The 12,387-nt window shown below is 34.1% G+C and overlaps 1 protein-coding gene across 1 annotated transcript in view; it reads right to left on the reverse strand.

The window, feature by feature from the left end:
• Positions 1 to 12,387, reverse strand: part of LOC150104894 (xylosyl- and glucuronyltransferase LARGE1-like) — a 413,744-nt gene that overhangs the window by 49,084 nt on the left and 352,273 nt on the right. The window contains exons 15-16 of the mRNA XM_090396042.1: positions 8,458 to 8,582; positions 1,855 to 2,010 (exon numbers count right to left, since the gene is read on the reverse strand). Coding sequence (XP_090252168.1) covers positions 1,855 to 2,010; positions 8,458 to 8,582 — 281 coding nt within the window. The remainder of the gene's footprint in view (positions 1 to 1,854; positions 2,011 to 8,457; positions 8,583 to 12,387) is intronic.

Genomic DNA, 12,387 nt, shown 5'->3' on the forward strand with positions numbered 1-12,387 from the left:
TCCAGTTAGGACTCTAATCTTTCATCCACGTGTTTACTTAGTTCTGTGTTGTATGTGTGTGAGTCTCATATTGTATTCCCTAAAGATTTTTCTGAGGCAAACAAAATATGGGACGAATTTAATATTATTTTTAATCCTTTCTCAGTGCTGTTTCACTCCATTACCAAGGTGATGTTTGTCTCTCTATGATGTCTAATATAATTCGGAAAACACCAATATTGCATGTTGATGGAGGAAATGGAGGCAAATGGAGGGAAAAAAGTGACTAGAACTCTGATCTGGAATCGAAATATGGGTTTTTGGTCACTTTAGGTTTGACATTTACTTTGAGGGAAATGGATGCCAGCACTATGACTCTGCCTACACTAGTTCATTCCTGGATAATTTCCTTTGGTTTTCTGGTCAATATCCAAGGTTACTAATGAGTCTACCAACAAGATGTAGGCAGAGGATTTAGTTTCTGCAGACAGACTGGATTGAATCAAAGTTTGGATGCTTCATGCAGTGGGGGCCAGAACATCAGTTCTGTCTCCATTAGATTCTTAGATTTAAATCTAGACACTGATCATGCAGTCTACTTGGCTATCCCATGAAAAAGAAGAATATCTTGAGTCCTTTTAGGCCCAAATTACAGCTGAAACAAGCAATGAGGCCAGGGCATTATATCTGTTTTGCAGGATGAAAAACTTGAGTATTCAGCTGGAAAGTCTTCCAAATTGCATATGTTTGAAGGCCCAATTAAAATGTTGCAAGCTAGTAGAATTAGATTAAAAGACCTTATTTGTACGAGTACAAAGAATGAGCACAATCACAACATGAGACTTGTGTGAATGGCATTTAGTATATTAAGCATGACTATCACCATTGAAAAATATTGTGGTAAAGCAAAAAATTCTTTCTGTGTTAAAATTGATTTTACATTTTGTTTCCCTTTTGTACATTGGTCCCAAAGATGTCAAAATAAAAATAAAGTAAAATACAGTGACGCAAATTTCATTATGCTGTTTTTCCATGTGAGAAAAAAAAAATCCTGTAAATATCAGAAATTTAATCAAACCATACTTCAGATATCATAACAATCATGGCATCATATAATATTTTTAGTTGCTTTTGATTATAGCTTGCAATCATTCATATTTTCCCCCCTATCTGATGTGTATGTAACAATACATAACTAAAAATTGTTCACAGGTACAGTAGTATACAGATGTAGATAGACAGAACAGTAAGAACTAGTCAAACTAGTTAAAAAAAAAAAAAAAAACTGAGTTCATTAAGTGGTAATACATAACTAGTAATGAAATCTTCATTTGGTTAAACTAACAGCATTCTGTATAGCCAGAGGGTACATCTTAGGAACTAATGATGAGCTTCATAGTATATTCAAATACTGTTATTTAAATCAGTTTTTTACTCCCCCATCTAAAATTTGTCCTTAATTTAAGCATTTACTGTTTGTTGTCTGAGTGGTTAGCCAAGTGGCTATGCGTTTTGCAACCATATGCCTGGGAAAGGAGTGTCCTAGATTTGATTCCGGTAGATAACATGAGGAGCTTAAGAATCTTCCTCAGCCATAGTCAAGTTAGCTGGTTTGGGCATGGACAGCCGGGTTTTTTCCCCAGTTTATCTTGGGGTTTTTCCTCCTGCAAAGCAGGCAAACTGTCCCCGTGAACGCACGCTTTGACAGACGTGGGATACTACCGGGAATAAGGAGCAACCAACCTATTCCACAGGATTATCGGTTATGGAAGCTTATGCGGTAAAATGTGTAGGCCTGTGCAAAAGCATAACATACGATGATGATGATGACTGTTTTTCAATAGTAAATGACATGCAAAAAATCAAGCGTATTACCTTTTTTGTTGATTCCAAATCCATAGACGCTACAGATTTTTTAAGATATTCATACAATCCATACATTGGCAAAAAATCAATATCAGTAAGAAAGACAAAGGGGGTTGTAACTTGTTGTAAGGCAACATTCCGCAGAAGATTAACAGGAAAGAAAGGCTAGAACAATATGAAAAACAAATTATAATTATTCAAAAATAATATTCAATAATATTTATTTTCAATAAATAAATATTCTGGAGTATAATGAAATTACTACTAGCGGTAACATACAGCAACTGCATTATCATACCAAATTCATATAAAACTGTTTACTATATAAATATATATATTTAAAAAAATAATGAGCATATTTATCCTTTGTAATAAAATACTTCTGTTTACTGTATGACATGAAATCATTACTAGGTTATTCTATGTTAAATTAACCAAAAAAAGGGAAAGTGATTGCTTAACCATTTGTGGGTGTGATTATATAAAGGTAATACCACCCAAAATATGAAATCTCTCCCCACTCCAACTCTTCCATTACTATAACCCCATCCACTTTTCATATTTGGAGTGTCTTAACATATATAAAGGTTCTTCAACCTATAATACACTAATTTTATGCATTAGTAGAAAGCCAAGTATAAATATTAAGTCCTTTTAATACTTAAAGGGTTTTTTATAAGAGATGCTGAGGACTTCTTTTGGTATATAGCAGGAAGGGAGAAAACAAGGATTATCCCTGGAAATTGTATAACAGTATAGTTAGTAGGAGGACAGACAGGGCCGTGCCAACCCGAGGGTGCAAAGGGTGCACCGTGCTGGGTGGCAACATTGATAGGGTGGCAAGAAACAAATATCAAATATTTATTTTATGTAGCTAATATCTCATTTGGATTATGCAATGCAGTATAATCATTAATAGTAATAATATTCATTTCTTGGTATATCCTACATCGTAAAATTTAACTAATATAATATTAATAACCCTTACTTTTAGATGTCAGATGGAAGAAAAAGATTTTCTGGAACAGAATATAAAAAACAAAGAACACAGAAAGAAGAAAATGTAAAATAATTTACGACTCCTATTTCCAATTATTTTGCATCTACATTTTCATGTACAAACAAATCTTCAGTTGCTCGAAAAAATTTTGAAGATTCTTCTTCTTCTGCCATACATTTAACTGAAGATTCTATAGCTGCTAAAAAACAATGCTTAGAAAATTCATCTTTCACTTCTGAAACTCTCAACAGCTCACTCGGTTCACCGGAAGAAACAGGTGCCAAAAGCGTGTGCAATACAAGTATAACAACTGAAAACTCTCTTATGAATTCTATCCTTGAGCATGATTTTGATGATCCAGGAAAGTGGCCTTTAAAAATAACAGATAATCTCAAAATGATTCTAATAGATGTTGGACCAAAACAAATATATGATATTGATTTTCTAAAAGATGAAAAAAAAACAGATCATTTTCAGCAGATTATTACTATAAATGATTAAGTAATAACGAAAAGATACACAGAAATTGGTTATTGTCTTCTAAATGCAAAAATTCAATATATTGTTTTCCTTGTAAACTTTTTACCGATAAAATTAATGCGTTTCAATGATGCAATTGGCTATTGCGATTGGCAACATTTATCAAGAATATTAGAGCACCATGAAAAAAAAGTAAAGCACATATCAAATGTTACAAGTCATGGATCGATTTTAAAAAAAAAGTCATTTATAAATAATAATACAATAGATGCGGTAAATGAACAATTGATAAAACTAGAAAAAAATAGTTGGAAATCGGTAATAGAAAGGATTATTTATACAGTTCAATTTTTAGCAGGACAAAATGGTTAGCTTTCAGAGGTAACAGTAATAAACTTTTTGAAGATAGCAATGGTAATTTTTTAAAATTAATAGAAACTGTAGCAAAATTCCATAATGTAATGGCAGGTCATATAAGTCGAATACAAACTGATAAGAACAAAATGCCACATTATTTAGGTGAAAAAATGCAAAATGAAATGATTTCAATAATAGGAGAAAAAATAAAATCTGATATTGTTAAAATGCTAAAATTAAATAAATATTATGCTATCATTTTAGACACCACTCCAGATGCATCGCATGAAAATCAATTAAGTATTGTTGTAAGATTTGTTTACCTCGATAATGACAACAAGAAAATAGAAATCAGAGAATGCTTTTTTGGATTTTATTCAATTACTAACTCAACAGGTGAAGAGTTAACAAATTTCGTTGTAGATTTTTTGCAATCAGAAAATATAAATCTTTACAATTTGCATATGATAATGGGGCAAACATGAAGAGGAAAGATAGGAATAGTAGAAGAGAGGAATGAGAGAGAGATGGGAATGATAGAAGAGGAGAGAATAGGAACAGTAAGAGAGAAGGAATGAGAAGAATGCGAGGGAGCACTAGAATCAGGGATAGAGTGATGTCAGGAAAGACATCACTCTATCCCTAACACACAGAGAGAAAGTGTTAGAGGAGAAAGAGAGAGAGGGATGCATGTGAGCAATCTAGGAACAGGGTGGTAAGAGGTGTAATGTATGGGGACTCAATGATCCATGGTGTTCAAGATAGGATGCATGAGGAGTGTTTGCCAGGAGGAACGATAGAAAGTGTGGCTATGGCAAGTAAGAGAGGTGAAAGGGTGGATGAGATGATTGTGATGGTAGGAATAAATGATTTGAGTGGTAATGTAAATTGGGCAGCGAGAGATATGAGATTCCTGTTTGAGGTTGTATGAAATAAGACACAGAGAGGAAAGATAGTGTGTGTGTTGCCTAGGTATGATAGTGACAAGCTGAGCAGAAGAGCAGTAATATTGAATAACATAATAGCTAGAATGTGTCAGAAGAGAGGATTGGAATATGTGGATGCTTGGAGGGCATTAGAGGACAGAAAAGAATTGTATGTGAGAGACCGCTTGCATTTGAATGAGGAAGGACGTAGGCATCTGGACAGACTGCTGTTCTGAATGCCCAGGGTGGATGGTAGCAGGGGGTGGCCTCTTGTGGGAATGGGTACCTGGGAGAAGACATCAGGTAATGCTGAGCCCAGTGGAGTCTAGAAGGGATAATGCTGGGTATATAAACAGTGGCATTTTTATGCTTTATACTAATGCCATGAGTATCCGTAATAAAGGAGAGGAATTGGTAGTGCTGATAGCATCAGCCTGGCCAAAGATTATTGGGATCACTGAGATGTGGTTGACAGAAGAGGATATAATAACAGGAATAGAAGTAGCAGGGCACAGCATTTTTTGGCAGGATAGGAAGGGAAAGCATGGTGGTGGAGTACCGCTTATGATAAGTGACGACTTATGTCCTCTATGAGTGAAGGTTTTGGAAGGCAGAGACACTAATGATTTTGAAAGCATATGGTGTGAGGTAGAGGTAGGCAAGACAAGACAAGACAGGATATTTAGTGGGGGGGGGTGTTGCTACAAACCAAGGAGCAGTGAGGATCAGGAGATGTTTACACAGTTGAACTTGGCAAGTGCAAGACAAATGATTGTTATGGGAGATTTTAACTACAGCAGTATAAATTGGGAAGAGGAAGATGCATGTAGCAATAAGGAAATGGAATTTCTAGAATTATTGCAGGACAAATGTCTTAGCCAACATGTAATAGAGAGAAAAAGAGGTTCACGAGTTTTGGATTTGGTCATAGCATCAGAAGAGTTGATAATAACTGAGATGACATCTCTCTCCCACCAGTTGGAGAGAGTGACCATGTGGTTTTGACTTGGAAGATGAATAAACATGCAGGAGTATCAAAGGAACGTATGTGGAATTATAAGGCAGGTGATTATAATAGTCTTAGACATCAACTTGAGGAAGTTTCATGGAGAGAGGAATTGGAAGACTGGGATATCATTAGTGCTTGGGAAATTGTGAAGGAATATTTGTTAGCAGCAATAGTAAGCAGTATTCCACAAGTGAAGAAGAGAACACAATTTGGAGTAAAGTGGGTGACAAAAAATATTAAACAGGAACTGCATGCAAAAAAGAGGCTATAGAAGAGAGATATAAGGAAACAGGTGAAGAGAAGATGCATGAAGAATATAAGACAAAGGCCAGGAGCGTGACTAGTATGGTAAGGAATGCGAAACTGGAATATGAGAGGAGATTGGCCCTAAGATCAAAGAAAATCCTAGGGAATTTTTTAGTTATGTGGCCAGTAGGAGGAGAAATGATTATGGAAGAATGACATTGTGGGATAAAAAGGGGAATAGAGTGACTGATGCAGAGGAGTGGGATTGTTCAATGAACACTTTATTAGAGTATTTCATCCTGGAGGAGTAAATTTTAATACTAGAGGGATAGGGCAAGTTTGAGATTTAGAGGTGCAGGAGGAGGGTGTGTTCCATATACTGAGTATTCTGGATGTCAGTAAAGCTGTGGGACTGGATGGTATTTCACCATGAGTTTTGAGAGAATGTGCTAAAGAACTGACAGCTCCTTTGACTTGGCTTTTCAATGAAAGTCTGGCTATGGGAAAGGTGCCCAGGGAATGGAAGGAAGGTGAGATAGTGCCATTGCATAAGGGTGGTAGCAGACTGGAAGTGTCTAATCATAGACCAGTTTGTGTGTCATTGGTAGTTGTTAAGATCTTGGGAAATTAGTGAGAGACCATACAGCATTGGGCAGATGAGAATGTTTTCTGTGAGAGTCAAAATGGATTTGTGAAGGGTGCTCTTGTTTAGTACTAAGCTAGCCTTTTATAATAAAGTTACAAGAGCATTAGATGAGGGAAAGGCATATACTGCCATTTTCTAAGACTTAGCGAAGGCATATGACTGGGTGCCACATAATAAGCTGATATTTAAGTTGCACCACATGGGTCTGGATGTTAGATTGGTCAACTGGATTCAGGATTGGCTGTCCAATAGGTATCAGAGAGCTGTGTATGGTGGGGCAGTTTCAAGGAGGCAGAGGAATACAAGTGGGGCCCATAGGGCTCAGAACTGGGACCTATATTGATTAACTTTTATATCAATGACATTGTCAGTGGATTGCATGGGGATATTCAGTTGTTTGCAGATGATGTGAAACTGGGAAGGGTTATTAGTTATAGTGCAGATGTAGTAGCCCTGCAGGAGGATTTGAATAAGTTAGACAGATGGACAAATGAATGGGGGTGTCGGTGTAACACAGCAAAATATAAGGTCTTGAGGTTTGGGACACATCCATGGGATGCTACATACTCTATTGGAGGAAGTAGGAGAGACAAGAGATCTGGGGTTGATGATTGATAGAAACCTGAAATTTAGGGGACATATTGCAAAGGTGGTGAAGGTAACACAGAGGATTGCTGCAATAATGAGGAGGATGCTGACCTGCAGAGATAAAAAAGAGTTATCATTCTGTTGTATAAGACCGTGATCAGACCCACATGGACTATTGTTTTCAGATTTCGTCCCCAGGATTTGAAGGGATAAATTAACTGTTGAAAGGGTACAAAGGTGGATAACAAAGATGGTTTCAGGACTTTGCATTAGATATGAGGATTGCCTGAGGGAATGTGGATTGCAGAGTTTAGTAGATAGAAGAAGGAGAGGTGATATGATTGAGACTTTTAAACTGTTGAGAGGTGGTTACAGGGTTGACACTGGAGAGTTCTTTCGCTTGGTTGAACAGCGGAAAGGAGTGATGATAACGGGCCATCCTTGGAAGTTATGAAAAGAAACTATGAGCAAGAGGAGTGGTTTCTTTGCATGGAGGGGTGGTTAACCATGGAATGCATTGCCTGATAGTGGTGAGAGCGAGAACGGTCAATGAGTTTAAGGAGTGGTATGATAGACTTTGTGTTTCCTAGGAGAGACCTCCTGCAATGAGTCTTTTTACTTCATGGAGTCCTGAATAATAATAATAATAATATAGTAGTGTACATTGTAATTTCCTTAAAAATATCATTATGAAGGACCAACATATAAGCTTTACTACCAGAATTCCTCTGGTCAGGGACTAAACCTACAAAGTTTTTCTTTAATCAATGATGGACATACCACAAAGCTATGCAAGCACCCTATGTATTTCCCATTTTGTATTATAAGACTATTTTACTTTCCTAGCTCATCTTAAAGATTTCTGTTCTTTTTAAAGATTATGGTACTACTTGAAAAACTAGAAGAAATCTAGTTTTCTTCTAGTTTAACCGATCATCAGTTTAACATCATTTTAATCATTATTAAACATCATATAAACATATATAAACATCATATAACTAATGATTTAGTCATCAGTTTAACTAATGTTAAACTGATGATTAAATCAGTGAATCACAACTTATACTCTTGCAAAGTCCTACTAATATTTTTTTATCATGAAATGCTTTATGTTTAGTTTTCAATTAGGAAATTTTGCCCCTCTTTGACAGATTAAGACCTTAGTTATGTTTGCTATGATGAAGTTTTTCAGAGCCCTTTTTACTTAATGTATATTTATCATTAAAATTCTCCTTAAGTATAAACTGAACTAGACAACTGAAATTTGAAGCAATACGTCTTAAGCAATAAACTACTGAAACACAAATTCATTTATGAATTAGCACAAATTCATTTTGCAAAAATTTTTTCAATTACTTACACCATCTCTATAGACTATATGGTAACCAACATTTTTGCGATGCCGTAGAATTTCTGAGCTGAGTGTATAGCTTAGGAATTGTTGAACCTCAGAATCACTTATATATAGTGCTAAAGTAATAGGACCTGAATGGGGAAAAAAAAAAAAAATACATATTTACACTTGAAGATTTAGCTCCATTTCTCTCTCTCTCTTGCAAATTTTAAAATTCTATAAACCATAACAATCAAATCAATAAAAATTTAATAAATCTAAATATTTTAATACATTAATTAATCATGAGTGTTTAAAATAAATATTACTGTAAGTAATACGGTACGTAATGAGATCTGTTCTAATGTGTTTCCATTAAAAAAAAAAACAAGTTTTTATTAGATTTATTATTGGGATAACCTAAGAGCCTAGATAGCAGGAAAAAGGCTTTTAAAAGCCTGTAAGGAATGCAGAGAGAAAAATAATCAGGGTTTTTCTGACAATATCCAATTCTCACCTTCTTCAGGTGTGTGTTCTGTTAATAGGCATCCACCTGGATACTGAATGGACTAAGATAGACTTACAATTTAAACCTAAGCAGACTGAACTGTATTCTGTATTGGCAGTGACAAATGACAAATACACACAATGGTTGTCTGGTATTATGACACAATCAGTAATAAGGCTATGAGGCCAATGTACATCACCACCACCACCAAATTCCTGATATGCACTTTCAAGGAATGTACAGATACTATGACAGTATTATATGAAAAGTTTACATCATCACTAACTACCTGATGTTTCAACCTTCATATCAAGGGAATCATCTGGAGCATACACATATATCCTCCCAACCGGCCGGTGTGGATGAAATATTCAACACTCCCTAGCTTTTTTCATGGATCAAAACTTCGTCGGCATTCTACCTTTTATCATGCCATTACCTTCCTCCGCCGTTAATCTCGTTACGTCTATTCTATAGCATTAGTGAATTAACTGTTGCTGAGTGACCTTTGTTTCCCCTCCCCCTGTCTTTACGTCTATTGTGTTGCTTAGAATTTCATTTACTGTCCTAAGTTAGTTGACCTTTCTTGCCTCTAAAATGATTTATTGTGTCTCTTCCCAAAAATTGAAACCAATTTCACATATGCGAAAAAAAAATCAATCCTGAAATGCCCACTGATCAGCTTTTGCAATGAATCTATTTAGTGATAGTGAATTTGGTGTATTTTATTCTACAAATCAGTGCACCGGAAGAGTTGCACTGATTGATCTTTCACTTTACGTATAATAATTGAATAATTTTTTTTCGAATTTTAAAATTTTCAGATGTTTGCTTTGAAAATATTATGTCAAATATTTATATTTTTAAATAATATTTATTGAAATAAATATGTCCTTTTTCTTTCGTTTCTAGCGAAATAGCATTATATGGATCATCACATTTCAGATTTAGAAACGATTTTTTGTTATTCATAAAGACAAAATAAAAAAAAATGTTAAAATGCTAAATTGCCTTACTCGGTTTCCGATTGTGTCTTTTTGGTATCAAAAATTTATATCCAATGATATTTTAGCAGTGATTCTTCCCCTTCGTCATTTATTTATTTATTTGTATTATGCATATTACGATAATATCTAGTGCATAACTTCGTAGATATGTTGAAAATATAATGGGAAAAATATCATATACGGAATGATTCAACATTTTTGCTCATTTTGAAGATTTTCTAATGCTTTCCCCCCCTCCTTATTCTCTCCTGGAACTGAATTGCATAACTACTCTAAATTTCTATACAGGTTTGAAAGCTTTTCTAGACAGCATTCAAAATCAATTACTTAATTTTACCATTTTGACAAAAGATATACGGCAATCAGATAGTACCGTGAAGCTTCTAATTCTGTTCTATTTATTTGCAATCTAAAACCAGCTGTTCTACTGCCCGCTGAAATTATGTGAAATTTTAGAAATAATATGCTATATTTTCACCATGCAAAATTGTTTATATGCATACCACACAAAAGAAAGTTCAGTAGTATTATTTGTGTTTGTTTTTCTTTTAAAAAAATCTAAATATTACTTCTTCTGCTGCTGGAAGCTATTTCTGAAATAATCTACGTCTTATAAATACTTGGTAATTCTACAAATCAGTGCACCGGAAGAGTTGCACTGATTGATCTTTCACTTTACGTATAATAATTGAATATTTTTTTTTTTGAATTTCAGAATTTTCAAATGTTTGCTTTGAAAATATTATGTCAAATATTTATATTTTTAAACAATATTTATTTCAATAAATATGTCCTTTTTCTTTCGTTTCTAGCGAAATAGCATTATATGGATCATCACGTTTCAGTTTTAGAAACAATTTTTTGTTATTCATAAAGACAAAATAAAAAAAAATGTTAAAATGCTACATTGCATTACTCGGTTTCCGATTGTGTGTCTTTTTGGTATCAAAAATTTATATCCAATGATATTTTAGCAGTGATTCTTCGCCTTCATCATTTATTTATTTATTTGTATTATGCATATTACCATAATATCTAGTGCACATCCTCGTAGATATGTTGAAAATATAATGTGAAAAATATCATATACGGAATGATTCAAAATTATTTTTCTTTTTGAAGATTTTCTAATGCTTCCCCCCCCCCCTCCTTATCCTCTCCAAGAACTCACAGGTTTGAAAGCTTTTCTAGACAGCATTCAAAATCAAATACTTCATTTTACCATTTTGACAAAAGATATACGGCAATCAGATTGTATTGTGAAACTTCTAATTCTGTTCTATTTATTTGCAATCTAAAACCAGCTGTTCTACTGCCCGCTGAAATTATGTGAAATTTTAGAAATAATATGCTATATTTTCACCATGCAAAATTGTTTATATGCATACCACACAAAAGAAAGTTCAGTAGTATCATTTATGTTTGTTTTTCTTTTAAAAAATCTAAATATTACTTCTTCTGCTGCTGGAAGCTATTTCTGAAATAATCTACATCTTCTAAATACTTGGTAATATCCTCTTAGCTGGAGGAAAAGTTGAAGGCTTATTACTCTCAGTGCTATTGAGAAGAAAGGGGAGAACACTAAAGTGCCCCAGGCTGTAGTGCAGAATATGTCAAGAATGTCTTGTTTCCTTTTTGATTACCTATATTCTAACAGAAATACTGATATTTCGTTTACATGCTTATACATTATTTATGCCAAAATAATTGCTTAACTTATAATGATCAGTTTCACTTTTATTATCAAAAATTAGAAATTCAATCATACAATTATCTTGAAAAAGAGGATTTGAATTATTTTCAAAGAAAAGGTGCATATGCGTTTCATAATCTTCTTTTTTTTTGGGGGGGGGGGGGGGGATATAGACCTAAGCAATATGCGGATATTTCAGATAATTTATTTCATAAATCGTTCGCAAGACAGCTGTTACAAACGTAAATCACTTGGGGAACATACCCATTCATTTTAGTGTAAAATAGTAGCAAAGGTTCAGTTACTTTAGATATCTAATCTAGAAGAAAATGTTATGTCTGCTGAGATTAGAATCATACGTGAATAATTTTTCTGACATGATTTCTCTATTCGTTATAATGTAACCAATTTCCAGATTTTTTTCCCTCCTGCAGACTTCATGTTATATGCAGTGATTTCTTCTTTGAACTATAAGAAAAAAAATCAGATAACAAGAGAAAAATATGTAGTATTTTCTTTTTCACTGGCTGAATTTACAATGTTCTTTCTTTGTGTTTTGAAGAGAAACTGCAAATGACTTTTTTCTTACTATTTTTGCCATTATAACATCTCATATAATTATAAGAGTGACATTTTACCGTTTTTCTCCCACACGAGAAACAGAAAAATGGTGGTAATAATATTGTTGATTTTGCCAAACTTCATTGTAGCAGAAATTTTTATTACAAAACTTTGTAATATATATATAT

Source organism: Typopeltis vanoorti, chromosome 7, assembly GCF_054136105.1.
Source record: "Typopeltis vanoorti isolate ZY-2024b chromosome 7, IOZ_Tvanoo_1.0, whole genome shotgun sequence".
Classification (NCBI taxonomy): domain Eukaryota; kingdom Metazoa; phylum Arthropoda; class Arachnida; order Uropygi; family Thelyphonidae; genus Typopeltis; species Typopeltis vanoorti.